Source organism: Phocoena phocoena, chromosome 18 (genome assembly GCF_963924675.1).
Source record: "Phocoena phocoena chromosome 18, mPhoPho1.1, whole genome shotgun sequence".
NCBI classification, from domain to species: Eukaryota; Metazoa; Chordata; class Mammalia; order Artiodactyla; family Phocoenidae; genus Phocoena; species Phocoena phocoena.
Window position 1 is genome coordinate 20,837,495 of NC_089236.1, and position 16,266 is coordinate 20,853,760.

The 16,266-nt window shown below is 36.4% G+C and overlaps 1 protein-coding gene across 1 annotated transcript in view; it reads left to right on the plus strand.

Annotated features, from left to right (window-relative positions):
- The window catches only part of ZC3H13 (zinc finger CCCH-type containing 13), a 91,930-nt gene that overhangs the window by 44,714 nt on the left and 30,950 nt on the right, over positions 1-16,266 (plus strand). Inside the window, exons 9-10 of the mRNA XM_065896021.1 lie at positions 10,859-11,169; positions 13,846-14,310. Of these exons, the coding sequence (XP_065752093.1) occupies positions 10,859-11,169; positions 13,846-14,310 (776 nt within the window). The remainder of the gene's footprint in view (positions 1-10,858; positions 11,170-13,845; positions 14,311-16,266) is intronic.

A 16,266-nucleotide genomic window follows, 5' to 3' on the forward strand; every position in this document is an offset into this window, starting at 1 on the left:
GCGGGCCTCTCACTGTTGTGGCCTCTCCCGTTGCGGAGCACAGGCTCCGGACGCGCAGGCTCCGGACGCGCAGGCTCAGCGGCCATGGCTCACGGGCCCAGCCGCTCCATGGCATGTGGGATCCTCCCGGACCGGGACACAAACCCGTGTCCCCTGCATCGGCAGGCGGACTCTTAACCACTGCGCCACCAGGGAAGCCCTCCTTTACACATTTTTTAATTGAGTCCATTTGATTTTTGTTGTTGAATTATAGGAATCCATTATAATTATGGATGTTAACCCCTTATCAGATATATGATTTGCAAATATTTCCTCCCTTGTCATAGGTGGCCTTTTCATTCTCTTGATAGTGTTTTTTGATGCACAGAAGTTTTTAAAGTATGAGGTAGTCCCATTTGTCAATTTTATGTTTGTTGCATGTGATTTTGGTGTCGTATCCAAGAAATCATTGCCAACTCCAATGTCATGAAGATTTTTCCCTATGTTTTTTTGTAGGAGTTTTATTAAAGTCTTAGATCTTATACTTCAGTCTTTAATGCCTTTTGAGTTAATTTTTTGTATGTGGTGTAAGATAAAGGTCCAACTTCATTTTTTGCATGTAGAAAACCACTTTTCCCAGCACCATTTTTTGAAGGATCTCTCCTTTCCCCATTGAATGTTCCTGGCACCCTTGAAGATCATTTGACCATATATGCAAGGATATATTTCTGGGCTCTCTTTTACTCCATGGGTCTGCTTGTCTGTCTTTCTGCTAGTACCACATTGTTTTGATTACTGTGGCTTTATAATACATTTTGAAATCAAGAAGCATGAATCCTCTTTGTTATTACTTTTTGAAGTTATTTTGGCTATTTGAGTTCCCTTGAAATTCCTTATAAATTTGGGATGAATTTTTATATTTCTGCAAAAACTATCTTTGGGGTTTTGATAGGGATTGCATTGAATCTGTAGATCTCTTTGGATGATAATGGACATCTTAACCGTATTAAATCTTCCAGTCCTTGAGCATGGAATGTCTTTCTGTTTATTTGTATCTTAATTTCTTTCAGCAGTGTTTTGTAGTTTTCAGTATACAAGTCTTTGACCTCCTTGGTTAGGTTTATTCCTAAGTATTTTTTACATTAAGTAATTTTTATGCTTTATTTTGTTCTTTTTTATACTATTGTAGATGGAATTGTTTTTTAAAATTTCCTTTTCAGATTGTTCATTGTTGTATAGAAACACAACTGATTTTGTGTGCTGATTCTGCATCCTGCAACTTTGCTGAATTCATTTGTTAGTTCTAACAGTTTGTTTTGTTTTGTGGAATGTATAGGGTTTTCTACATATAAGATCATGCCATCTGCAAGTAGAGATAATTACTTTTTTCTTTCCAACTTGGATGCCTTTTCAAAATTTTTTTTGACTAATTGCCCTGGCTAGGACTTCCAATACTGTGTTGAATAAAAGTGGTGAGAGTGGGCATCCTTGCCTTGTCCCTCATAGGAAAAGCTTTCAGTCTTTCAGTCTTTCACCATTGAGAATGATGTTTGCTATGGACTTTTCTTAAATGGCCTTTTTTTTATGTTGCGATCATTCAGGATAAATTATCCATCCAGTAAGCAGCTGATAATAGTTTTATGATATATAAGTTCAACAAAACCCAGTCTTTTCCCCAAAAAAGATTTTGGTGATGAGCTTAGCCCTTTCTTTGTCTTGGTAAGAGATCATCTTGTCTAACTTACTTAGATGAATCAATTTTTTTTTCTCTCCTCCCTGTGGTGACTTAGAAGAACCAGAATGATTCTGTCAGCTGTTGCTAGGACCTAGCAACATTATTATGTCTTACTGGAGCAATAAAAACTGGTTAACTGGAGCATCCATAATTCTTGAACATATTTTCCTAAAATACACTCTTTATCTTATTCAATCTGGTAGGTTTGTTTTTGAAAATGACATGTAAATCAGATATAAATTATGTTAAATGTTCTTGCTGATTTACATTTTAAGAAGTCTTTATTCTTCTCTAATGGTTCTTGGTGCTCTTGTTTTGTTATTTTGACCCAGAAATCTTTGAGAAGTGATTCTTAACTTATATCCCTGGGTAGTTCACCACTGAAATGGTAACACATTTTGTATTATGAGGAATTGAATATTACAGAGATTGATTCTTCATTTTCCATTTTTTTCTCCCTGGCCATCTCTACCAGGAGTAGTAAGGTATGCCTAAGATTCACCTGTTGCTCAGTGTACAGAAAAATCTGAACTTGGTTTATTTCTTCTCTCTAAGGAAACTAAGCAGCAGATTACTGAAGGACTGCATGGGTACCTGATTGTCACTGGAGTTCTAAAGCCATATTTGACAAGGTTGAAAGGGGGCATTTTGATTTAGGAGGAGTTGATTTGATTTCCAGGTGTTTTTTTTTTTTAAGGCAGATTCATTAATTTAATTTATCTCCATTACTGTGAATAAAGAATAATTCTAAAGCCAAACAGTATATTTAAGAATCTTTGTCACTGCTTTCAGATTCTGGGGTATGTAATTAAAGGTTAGTATCTAAATTCCTTTTGGAGAAAATTGCCATTTAATATTAATTTAGATGTTATAATGGGTTTATTGGGAGTATTTTGGTTATCAGGATGTGTTGTGCTTAAGTGAAAGTATGCTAATACATTTATTATTTATTAGGTTACTGAATACCTAGTGTGTGGTGGACACTGCTTTAAACATTGGTGATGCAGCAGTGAACAAAAATCTTGTCAGAAACTTTGTTACTACAGGTGGAAGTAATACAGTAATTATGTGTGTATAAAATAATATCTTTCCAAATATGGATTGTTTTTCTCCCTTCCAAGTAAAGTAAGACTTACTAGGCCTATTGGATATAGGGGATTGCTTACATTTCTTAAAAGGTGGTTCCCAAATGCATATGCATACATGTGAGACAAATGATGTAACAAAGCCACATGATCCTATGACTTTAAGTCCTTTTCCCTGTCTTCTGTGTCTCAGTTCGTCAACTTTCTACACCAGGACCTACTAACCTGGATTTTAGAGGTCTGATTTGTGAGTTAAAATTTGCCCGTGTATGTTTTCGTGAGGAGTGTCCATATCCTCCCAGAAAAATTCATGATTTCCCCGTTCTCCAAAAATTCTTAAGAGTTATTAATCATTCTTTAGGCCTTTGCCACTAATCTGGCATCGAGGATTTCAGTACTCTCATCCCAAACCTTTATTGTCCATGTCAACCTAGTTAAGAATATACTCTCTTCCCAGAATATTTGTTAATTTGAATAACACTAAATTCTGTTATGTAGTTGCTTTTGAAGCGAGTAGTTTCCAGGCCATAGTTCTTAAAGGAATTCTGTATCGGTGTCTTACAATTTGACTGGTAGACTTTACTCAGCAATGATTTATTTATGCAACATTGATCAAAATCTGCATACCACTTATTTATCCAAAAAAAACATGCCTTATGGATTTATTTTATTACTCTGCTTTTAGAGAATGTAGCAATTTCCCGTAATACTTTTAAAAATAAACTTTCTATGACCTATTTGGTACAGAAAACAGCAAAATCTTGATTACTTGGAACTCAACTAAACCATTTATATTCTGTAATTTGTTTTAGAAGATATGAGCTCACAGGAAAATTAAGTTTGAGTTAGGTATTTAGTCAGAAAATCACTTGTGAAGGGAATATTTTGTATCAGTATTCCTAACCTACTGTATCTAGATAATCCTAAACTAGATATTTCAGCAGTGTTTCAGTGGACCTCTAATATCATCTTTATCAATGAAAATCTGTATTCTATATTCTTTGCTGAATTAGGAATGACCAGTATATTAGTGTAGTTTAAGAACAAGGGCCTAAGGAAACACAAAAACTTTTTGGATAGTAGTTAACCAGAGGAATTAGCTAACAAGTGCATATCGTTCATTCTGCTGGTTAAATATGGTTTTATGATAGGTAATATGTTTTGATCAAAATACTAATCAAAATGCAGAATTTTGTGGTTTAATAAGATAGTATTAAGAGCATAGTAAGTTGTTGTATTTTTTTTAATCACTTTATTATAATTACCTGAATATGTCTTGATAAGAGTATAAATGCCTACATGAGTCTTCCTCAGATTTTAAAGACAGATGTGATCATTCAAAACTTATTGACTGGGCTTCCCTGGTGGCGCAGTGGTTGAGAGTCCGCCTGCCGATGCAGGGGACACGGGTTCGTGCCCCGGTCCGGGAAGATCCCACATGCCGTGGAGTGGCTGGGCCCGTGAGCCATGGCCACTGAGCCTGTGCGTTCAGAGCCTGTGCTCCGCAACGGGAGAGGCCACAACAGTGAGAGGCCCGCGTACCACAAAAACAAAAGCAAAAACAAAACAAAAAAAACTGACTGACTTTGACATCAGCTTAGTAGAATAAGCAAATTACCACCAAATTGACAGTCTTATTTTCTTTCAGTGATTGCACACATCTGAATAATTAAAATCAGAATGTTTCAGATGTTTGACAAAGACTATTGCCTATTGGATTAATTCTTTAATTTATTCATTATCTACCATTCATGTTCAAATACCATGGTCTGGACTGGTGAATCTTATTCTGTGGCCATGAAGGACAGGACAGGGAGGAATCCATGTGTGAACTAAGCATTTCTGTAGACTGAATTGATAGTTTCTTGAGTAAATATGTACCAGTGTTACTCAGTTATATATAGAGGATGGAAGAATTACATGTTAATGTTACATTAACATTATTATGGAGCATTTCACAACATAAAAATAGAATAGTATAATGACCCCTCATATCCATAGTTTCATCTGTACCCCTATCCACCTCCCCCATCCAGTGTTATTTTGAAGCAAATCCCAGACTTCTTATTTCATTTCATCTGTATATATTTTGGTATATATCTCTAAAAGAGAAAGACACTTAAAAATATACAATCACTATCTATATCTATATATATACACACACAATCAGTATATATATATAACTGAATCACTTTGCTGTACACCAGAAACTCACACAATGTTGTAAATCAACCATACTTAAAAAAAAAAATACAATCACTATACCAGTATCCCATCTAAAAGGAAAAAAGGAGAATAATGTAATTTTAAAATTCAGACTTTAAAAACATTGATGAATTTGTAATATCTTTTATAATATTTTCCCAATTAGTCGACATTAGCACAAATAATATCATGAAGGATATGCAAATCTTTTAATATTAATGTGGAACCTTTGTATTCAGATTGAGAGTTGCTTGTCTGAGGCATTGTCTTTTTTCTGCATTTAATTGAGCCCTGTCTATAGACCTAAAAAGTATTTTTACATGAGTACTAATTTAGGCTAGGGATATAAAATTAAGACACTTAAAGAAATATGTAATATAGCTGAACATAATTATATAATATACTGAATTCATGGTAGACGTGATAAAAATGAAATTGTTCTGTAAATATCAAAATAACTTCATCAGGGGGCAAAAAAGCCATTTACATTTAGTCCAATTGATCAAGGCTTGGACTTCCTTTTATAGGTGTGATATTGGGAAAATCTGTTGAACTCAGAAAAGCTCCTGTTTTGCAGCCAAAATCTAGAGTGGTATTTATGTTCCTAAAAATTGTGCTCTTAACCCTTTGTCTGTCATGCTTGATGGAATTAGAGACTTGAGAGGAAAATTGTTCTTCGGGGAGGTTTTCAGTAGCAGGGGGTGGTTGGGAAGTTTAGCCCTGTTTAATAATTGGTCCAATCAGAAATGCATAATACGGCATACAAAGGCCAAAAGTTTAATCTGGTAAAAATATGGGACTGTGTGGTATGTAATGAGATTAATGAAATAACAGATACCCAGCCACACTATAAAAATCCATCTCTGTCTGGCTGTGGTTTGGTGTTATCTGGTGGTAATTTTCTACTGACAGTTAAATGACCTGTGACTGGATTGAACTTCCAGGACAGTGGCAGGGATTTCAAGAATCTCCCTTATTTGACATCCATTTTCTTGGCCTGACTGAGGAGATTTGGGGTCTGAGAAGTGGACTAGGGACTTGAGAACCATTCTTTACCTCCCTCTTTTCTAAGACTGGATTGCTTGCTGTTTCTTGGCAGGGGCTGGGCCTCTCCATCTCCTCATCACCCCATCCTGTCCCAGAAGAAAGTGATAAGTTTAACTTCTTCCACCAGGTAGAAGATAGGAGCCAGCTGTCTTAATATTTGTTATGCTGGTGTATATTGTTTCTGGGCTTTATTGCATTTGGAATACCAACTCTCTTAGAGCTTAAAAACAATCTCCCCATATGCCAGGGATACTGGATATTTGTCTCTTCTGACTCTTGATCACAACAATAGGTACAGTTTTTAGCTCACTCAAGTCATGGGATTGAACAAGTTCATGTAAGGCTCTTGAACCAGATTCTTAAAAATTATTGTAATTAAATGGCACATAATTCTGGACTTGAATATCATTGAAGGATGTGCTAATAATGCTTATCTTAACATTCTTATCCATTCTTAGACTGAGGTTTTTGAAATTAATTCATTTCTACATAAATGCAAAAATGAAATTGAACCAAAATTATTAGTACTTGGCTTAGATTTACTTGTATTATGTGCTTCTTACTAGTTTGCTTGAATCAAATCTGTTTTTCAAGTACCATTTATTTATGGAGGAGACATCTTTCAAAAGATTCCCACAACAAAAGTATTCTAGTTTCTGTAGATCATTCGGTTAGAAATGATTCCCCTTCTGAGGAGTATTTATCACCTGCTGCAAAGGGAGAGCAAGCTACTAGGTCTAAAACAAATCATCACGCAGAAGCATTTTCTTTCTCTGTCTTACATATTTATTTAGGCAAGTTGCTCAATTTCTGAATGACACTTCCCTGCCCAAAACTCTCCAGTGATTTCTTTTTTTTTTTTTTTTTTTTTGCGGTACGTGGGCCTCTCACTGTTGTGGCCTCTCCCGTTGCGGAGCACAGGCTCCGGACGCGTAGGCTCAGTGGCCATGGCTCACGGGCCTAGCCGCTCCGCGGCATGTGGGATCTTCCCGGACTGGGGCACGAACCCTTGTCCCCTGCATCGGCAGGCGGACTCTCAACCACTGCGCCACCATGGAAGCCCTCCAGTGATTTCTTTTATACTTAGAATAAAATCAACTTTTATCATGACCTAGAAGACTCCATATCCTCTGTCCCCTGCCTGCTTTCTGACCCTCTCATGAACTTTCCATTCTCCCATGAATCATAGTTATACTTGTCTTCTTTCTGTTCTTTTTATATATCACCATCCCTCCTGCCTCCTTTATGGTTGCTGAGTCCTCAGCATGAAAAGCTCTTCCCTCAAATTTTCAGCTCTTGGCTCAAAAGCTATCTTCTTAGTAAAGGCCCTTTCCTTACCAAGCACCTAATGTAGTCCCCCAATGTACTTTTTTTGGACCTAACAGTTTACACTTCATTACTCTGTTGTATAGACTTGTATGTTGCATTAATTAGCTGAAATTGGCTTTCTTTGTTGTTGGTGGGCTACTCCTGGACTCTGCAACTAAGACAGTTTTTCAGTTCTCTCTGTCTCAGTTACCTCATAGGGTTGTCATCATGAAGATGAAATGAGTTATTATACGAAAGCACTTAAAACAATGCTGTGGACATAGTAACAGCATATGTTACCTGCTATTGTTAATATTATTATAATCATCATTATTGTTAGTGATTTTGTCTGTCTTCTTCATTTCTGTATCCTCAGTGTCAAAAATAATGCTTAGCATAAAAGGTACTCACTTAACATTTGTCCAGTGAATCAAAATGACTCTTTTCCTTCCTCCCTCCCTCCCTTCCTCCCTTCCTCCCGGCATCCCATTGGAGGTTAGGGCCTCAACATATAAATTTGGGGTGGACGGTGGACACAAACATTCATTTGATAATGGATGATTAACTCAACAAACTTATTTTTTCCCTGAAGGATAAGTAGGAAGAAAAATATGGTTAAAATGCTGAAGCCGTAATGTGACAACACATTGGTGCTCTGTCCTTAATATGATAGCTTGATTATGTAAGCTTGAACGGAAATTTTTTCTTCCATGTTATAGACACCAAATTGGAATAGACATGTGATTAGACTGTAATGTGTTTTAAAAGATAGTATTATGAACTATTTTATTTAAGTTTTGTGAACAAATCACCAAAGGGTATTGCAGACATTCCTGAAATAATTTTGAGTATACTCCAGAAATAAACTCAAAACTAACCAAAATGTCAGTTCAGTGGAGAGCCACATTCTTTATTTTTTCAGTTTAGGTATTTCCAAACTGACTAGAACCTAATGAAATTGAAATTGGAAAGCACCAAATGATAGTTAAATTAGAATTTCTCAGTTTTGCAGTGATTTTTCTGTTCAGTATTTGAATAGCCATTGGTCATAAATGGTTTTCCAAATTTGGGCAAGACCCATTGAGCATTTGTACTCATATCTGTTAGTAAATAAATTTCAGTTTAGACTCAATTAAGCTATGGTGGTTTATGTCTTATTTTTTTTTATGTGAGAAAGGAATAGCAATTTTTATTAAAAGCATGAAAGCACTGCAGAATCATAAATAACTATAATGATTAGGATAATGTGGTGTTCTAGTTAGCTGACTTTTATTTTTTAAGTCAACTATTATCCAAAAGGTGATTTTGTTTATTTGCTTAATTTCTTGTTTTGCAAAATTCTTTCCTATATATCTGACCACTTTCCTGACTCAGTAACATGTATTTTATAGATTTAAACCTTTTATTGATAAAAGTTCTACTAAGGCATCATTTATAAACAGCATAGTTTAGAGCAGCGGTTCTCAAACAGGGTTGATTCTACCTCCCTGGGGACATTTGGAGATACCTGGAGTAGTTTTTTATCGGCATGAATGGGGATGGGAGGGAGATGGTACTGGCTTCTAGTGGATAGGGGTCAGGGATGCTGCTCGACATCCTACAATGTACAGGACAGCCCGCCACCACAAAGAATTACTGAATACAAAATGTCAGTAGTGTCAAGATTGTGGAATCCTGGTTTAGGATTAATAATGATTTTGCCAACATTGCGGAAGTTAAAAGAATATTTATCATAGGCAGTGAAGGTAATTCTAAAATATTTTGACAGGAACTCATAATTTTTTTGAACAAACATCTGTCCTCAAAATGATTACTTTGAGAAATATGATACTTATCTGAGCATGTGATGTCTGAAGTGTTGTTTTTTAAACATTAGTCCTGTTTCTTTTTAGTTATTGCCCAAATGTGTGTATTCTAGCTCTCCATCACACACACCTTTTGCATATTCATTGTAGACACAGCCCAAGACATAACAGATTATAGGAGTGATTCAGATGTGCTTCATGAGTTTATAAGTTATTTCTGTGGCAGCAAAGAAGATGATTTGAAGGGAGCAGAGGAAGCCTCAGTTAAACCAAAGCTTATGAACTAAATTTCAGTTTGTGCTGCCCAAGAGTGAAGGCAGGTTATTTAAGATAAAGACAGTATAGACAGTATGTCCTTTCCTTAACTCTAGCTTTCTTTCCCTATCCTAAGTGTCAGCCCAGGCAGTGCAAACTTTTGTTTGGCGTAGCTGGTGATAGCTTTTCCCGTCTCCCACAGCCCTGAATTATAGACATTCTTACACCCACTTTCCTAGATCTTACTAGTATGTTTTCTCTTTAGCTCTTTGTGGGTTCCCTCCTCCAATACCTATCTACACTGTCAGAGATAATCTCTGGTAAGAGTGAGTTCCAGACTTTATGTGAGAGTAAGAACCATCTGTGCTCAGGGAGGATGTTACCTGGAAAAGGGAGTGTGCCTTGGAGCCAAAGCTCAGGAGAAGGGCAATGCGTGTCTCATCTAGAACTGTTGCCTCAAGCTGACTTCAAAATCAGTCAGATCTTTAAAAATCAACTTGTTAATGATTTTACATCATTGTGAATTAAAATTTATCTTGGAATTATTACTCACACTTTTAGCTTTAACTTTTACATTCAGGTTTTTTTGTTTGTTTCTTTGTTTTCTTTTTTTTTTGGAAATTACTGGAATTTTATTTGCCTCAGGCTTATGACTTGCAACCAAAGACATTGTGCAAAGAAAGCAAAGAGTAAGTACACTTGAGGGAGAAGGAGACAATACACATGGGTGACACAGGAGATCAGGTTGACAAAGGAAGCCATCCATTACACTATATAGATTGCAATATTCAATAGCGATTTCAACAAAACTTTTCTTTTAAATCAAGAGCAAAAAATTAAGCAATGTTTACAGTAGACATAAATCTTATACAATTCAAAAAGCGTTTTTTTCAGATCATAGAGCATAAAATAGAAAAATGTCTATGTAGGGGAAGTCTAAGTACTGTACATTTATCGCCTATTAAGGTTGCTCATATGTACCACAGTGTAAAAAAAAACACCGAACAAATAAAAACCTTGAAAATTGCCTGATGAAAAATAAAATAACCAGTGGCTTTTAATGGCTTCTCCTGGTTATCAGTGCTACAGAAAGACAAAAATCTTCTCATCTGAACAGGTGATAAAACCAGGCACAATCAAACCGTTACCAAGACCCACCCATAGAAATATACTATCCACCCACATATTTTCCATCAAAAGCTTTTTTGTTTGTTTTAATCTTTGAGGCCCATTCGGTCACAATATGTTACAAAGATTTGTGTATGAGTGTGTGTTTCTTTACACCATGATATCATATGTTTGTCTGGCACTATCCTAAAGCTAGCTTATAGATGATAATGATATAGAATGTTTGTTTCTTTGTTTTTAAAGAAGATTTTCCTTTGGCTAGAAATGAAAGCCTTGAACACATTTTTTTATTGTTGTTGCTTTCTTTATAGGTCCACTTCCCCAGCAGGACAGCATCACTCTCCTGTATCTTCTAGACATCACTCATCTTCCTCACAATCAGGATCATCTATTCAAAGACATTCTCCTTCTCCTCGCCGAAAAAGAACTCCTTCACCATCTTATCAGAGGACAGTAACTCCACCTTTACGCCGCTCTGCTTCTCCCTATCCTTCACACTCTCTGTCTTCTCCTCAGAGAAAGCAGAGTCCCCCAAGACATCGGTCTCCAATGAGAGAAAAAGGGAGGCATGATCATGAACGCACTTCACAGTCTCATGATCGGCGTCATGAAAGGAGGGAAGGTAAATACTCTATTGTGGTGTTTTTTTTAGAGTTCTTTAAGTGGATATTTTCTTTATTAAAAAAATGGACTTTCAGATTTATTGTTAAAATAAGAGACAGAAGAGAACTGTGTTACATTACGTCTCTGTAACACATGAGTGATAGCTCTTGAGGGCAATAGGAGGTGCTTAAGGACACAGAAATGTAAGCTACTAAATAGATGTAAGTGGGCATTTATATGTATTCTAAGTTGGTCCTTTCTTTAGTTATGATGTTTTCCTTGAGTACTTTCAAGTTCTAGAAATTTGGGATGGTATGATTCTTAGAGCGTCAGTCTAACTGCTTAGCTAATTCTTCAAAAACAACAGAGGTGAAGGAAAGAAAAGCAGCAAACCAGGGAGCAGAGTTTGAACATATCAGAAATATTTTGACTAAGAGGTGAGGGCTGGGGGAATGTTCAGAAAGTCAGTGTGAACCAAGTGATCAATATTCCAGGTCTAACTCAACAAAGAAGTCAAGCAAAGCAGTTTTCCTTTCTAGATCCCTGAGAATTATGTTAACTTTGAATTTGCTATTCCCTGTTCACGCTGAGATGTTATTATCATCAAAACTTGGCAGTACAATCTAATAGCTCTCATCTCTTTCTGTATTTCTTATCTAAGCTTCTTGTCCTTATTTATTTAACTTAACAAGTCTTTTCCCTGACATTTCCTGAGTTAGTTTTTTAACATAATGAGTACTCAGGAAATACAATACTTGCTGACTTGCAACAACATTTCTGTTTAATGTACATTTTTAAAGCATCGTACAGCATGCTTCTGCACCCCACACAAGACTGACAAAAAGTCACAATTTGAGTATCGTATAGCAGTCGCCTATGAAACATGTCGAAGTTAGTTTATTCTCTTCCAATCAGCAGTGCAAGTTATTTTATTCAAGAAATGATGGATGCATAGGTAGGGACTGGAGAGAGCACCTATTTTAAAGAATTATTCCTTGTGTACATGATTTTGGAACCAGATCAGCACAGCAGTGTTTATGCAACATTGGTAAGATGGGAAAATTCTCTTATACCTATCTATGAACAACTAGAGTTGACTGGGAATATAGTATATATTTCATGACTACTTACTGAATGAAAACTATTATTTCAAAACATGATTTATTAAACACACTAATGAAGGGGAAATTTAGTATGCAGTTGAGTCTCATAGGAATGCTTTTTTGTAGTAAGAAGGGTTTGTGTTATAGGAGGAATCCTTTTAATAATAAACCATACATTTTTAGGTTCTTTGTGAGGAGGATGTTTCTTTAACCTTCCATACAAGAGATGTAGTAGGCGTTTATTCCTCTCTATTTAGAGGTCATTTTTTGAAATGAGAATAATTTTAGTGAAAGGATGGGGAGGTAGATAAAGAACAAAATATAGTAACTAGATGTATTCGTAAAGACAGCTGGGGGTATCATAAAAAGAGAATCTAATACTAAGTGAACAAATTTCTAGGCACATTTGGTATTGGAGGAGGACTGGAAGGGATGGATGTGCACAAAAAGAGATGGGGATGTTGTCAGATTCTTGCCTAGTGCTTCTATCCTTATATGGCATTTATGGATGTAGGCATATGGGCAAAGTTATTTTGCGGGGGAGATAAGTTATTGATGAGAATCTAGGGGGTCTTGTGGATACTGGGTGGAGAAAGTCTGTGGACCTAGCCATAGGTAAATTTATAATGTCCTCGACCAAGAGCTGCTACAGTTGCTTAAATAGCCTCAGATCTTGGGGCTGTTGCAGAGTGTAAGAACAATTTGTGAAGGAATCTGATAAAAAGTACAGGGTTTATTCTTTGAGGGTCTCTTGTTAATTCTTTCAGTTCATATCAGATTTATGCTGTAATCAATTTATACTTTTCTAGGCATCTCTAAAGAACAGTTTCTAATCTTTGCAAATTCCTATGATGTACGGGGCTGACTAAACCATTTAAGCTCTGGGCCTCTGTTCCTTCATTTATACAATGACAAGGTTGGATTAAATAACTATTGAGGTTCATTCCAGCTTTTTTAAAACTGAAATTATTTTTTAAATTTTTCTATGAAATGTTAGAAAATGCCTTAAGTAGAAAAATCTTTAGAGACAGGAGTGTGATTTCATTAAATAGCTCAAAAAATAAATAAGAGAGGGGGGTGGGGGGCGGAGAGAGAGAGAGAGAGAGAGAATATAACAGTATGTGTTTACCAGCCAGCATACTAATAGTAGGCTACTCTCAAGTGCTTAAGTACATTGGAGGTAGTCATGTGTGCTCTAGTCTGGCCTAATACTTGGTAGAGATGATTAAAATCACTTGTGCCTCTGGATCTAAAAGTGATTTCTAAAAAGTAGGCCATCATTGATAGACCAACTTAACTTGTTTCAGTTGTTTAAGATTTATAAGTATGGGTACGTTGATGTGAGAAGATCGTGTTCAAAGTTTATCGAATCAAGACGAATAATCCAGATGTTAATAAAATTACCTTTGGAATTTTAGCTTACAGATAGTTTTCTTTTTCTCATTTGCCCATGTTTTCTCCTTTTATTTTTTGTTAAGAGTATAAATTATGCCATTGTATTAAAAGTTTTAAAGCTCTGTATTAAATACGTCGTCTGGTTTCCTAAAATTTTGTGAAAGGAATTACAGTGTATTTCCAAAATTGCGTTACAGAGACTAGAGGAAAAAGGGATAGAGAAAAGGACACAAGAGAAGAACGAGAGTATGACCAGGAGCAGAGCTCTTCTAGAGACCACAGAGATGACAGAGAACCTCGAGATGGTCGGGATCGGAGAGATGCCAGAGATACTAGAGACCGAAGGGAACTAAGAGACTCCAGAGACATTCGGGACTCCAGGGAGATGCGAGATTACAGCAGAGATAACAAAGAGAGCCGTGATCCCAGAGATTCTCGGTCTACTCGTGATGCCCACGACTACAGGGACCGTGAAAGTCGAGATGCTCATCGAAAGGAGGATGCATATCAGGAAGAATCCCGAAGTTATGGCAGAAACCATTTGAGAGAAGAAAGTTCTCGCACTGAAATAAGAAATGAGTCCAGAAATGAGTCTCGAAGTGAAATTAGGAATGATCGGATGGGCAGAAGTAGGGGAAGAGGTCCAGAGTTACCTGAAAAGGGTAAGGTTTTTGACTTGTCAGTGAACTGTATGTTGTATGTTCATAGAGAAATTATTAACCTCCTAAGATTTGTTTTCTAAAGATATTATTTCTGACGTTCATTATCACTTTGTCAAAGTAATTTTCAATTAATTGAGTTTGTGATTTTCCCTATAAGTTCCGAATAGGAATTATTAGCTACAGTGGCAGAAGATGGACTTAGACCTCCTGTTTGAATTATGTCCAGTCATGCCTACCATCTTGTTTAATGTGGAACACTAAGAAAATTGCTATCAGGCAAAAAAGTAGCATCAAAAAGAAATAATTTCTAATAAACAAGTATATAGATAAAATGATCATTAAAATGGGATTAAATGGTGGGCTTTCAAAATTGGTGGTGTCAGAAATGACTGACTTGTGTATTCATCAGTACTTGTGCTTGCTTCAAAGCCACCTCAGAACATCACATATCTGCATCTTGAGCCATTTTTCTCATCTTCCTCTAAAAAGCATTTGCCATCATCATTGTCATCAATAACTACCTACCTATATGTTTTTGACTGTCTCCGAACTACCTTAACTGAGTTAGCTTTGACCTCTCTCTTCCTCCACCCACTTCGCTCCCCTTCCCCAAAACACTGCTGCAGAATTCTGACCACTCTTACTCTTTCCATAGGCCTGTTGGTTTATCCTGGTCAGTATTACAGTTTCACATTAAGATGAAGGCCCCTCACCTTCTCCTCCATAGTTGTCTTGGCTTTTCTTGGCCCTTTGCTTTTTCATATACATTTAAAAAATGAGTTGTCTTTTTTTTTTAATTTCATGAAAAACTGTTGGATTTTTATTTCACGTACATTAAATTTATTGATTTGTAACTTCTTCTGTTAAGGTCTTATACATGTTTTGTTCCTGTGTACCCTCTATTTTTGTTGCCATTGTAAATGGTACTTAAAAAAATTCTCTCTTTTTAATAATGCATTCACATGGTTCAGAATTTCAAAGCTGCAAAAGGATGTATAGTGAAAGCCTCCCTTCTATCCCTGACCTGGTTTCTTCTTTCGCCAATTTTGTATGTATCCATCTGAAGAATATTCTACACAAGCAGATGTATATGTCTATTCATTTTCTCCTCTGGTTTTCCAAATATAATTAAAAAAATTTTTTTTATTAAAAAAAACCACACAACTATATACTCTATACCCTGCTGTTTTCACTTAAAAAATATCTTGGGGACTTCCCTGGTGGCGCAGTGGTTAAGAATCAGCCTGCCAATGCAGAGGACACAGGTGTGAGCCCTGGTCCAGGAAGATCCCACATGCCATGGAGCAACTAAGCCTGTGCACCACAACTACTGAGCCTGCGTTCTGGAACCTGCGAGCCACAGCTGCTGAGCCCGTGTGCCACAACTACTGAAGCCCACACACCTAGAGCCCGTGCTCTGCAACAAGAGAAGCCACTGCAGTGAGAAGCCCACGCACCACAACGAAGTGTAGCCCCCACTCGCCGCAACTAGAGAAAGCCTGTGTGCAGCAACAGAGACCCAACACAGCCAAAAATAAATAGATTTATTAAAAAAAAAATCTTGGAGATGGTTCTATATCAGTCAACTTGGTAAATAGCCACCTCCTTTTGAAAGAGTGCATAGTGTATGTTGTAGGATATACCATAAAGTTAATAAATCCTATGTATTAGGTGTTCTAATCTTTTTTTTGTTTTTGAATACTGTTTTAAGTGAATAACTGTACAGGTACACCAAATAATATATTTTAAAACTTTTTTTTGATGCTTATTGCTGGTGTACGGAAATGGTAATTAATATTTTTATACTAATCTTACATTGTGATGTTGCTGTATTTTCTTAGTAGATCTAATTAGATTCTCTTAAACATTTATGTATGGGTGCAGACAGATTTGGCTCTTCCTTTCTGAGTATTATTTATTTACTGTCAAGTAACCTGCTGAGCAGCTGTTTCAATG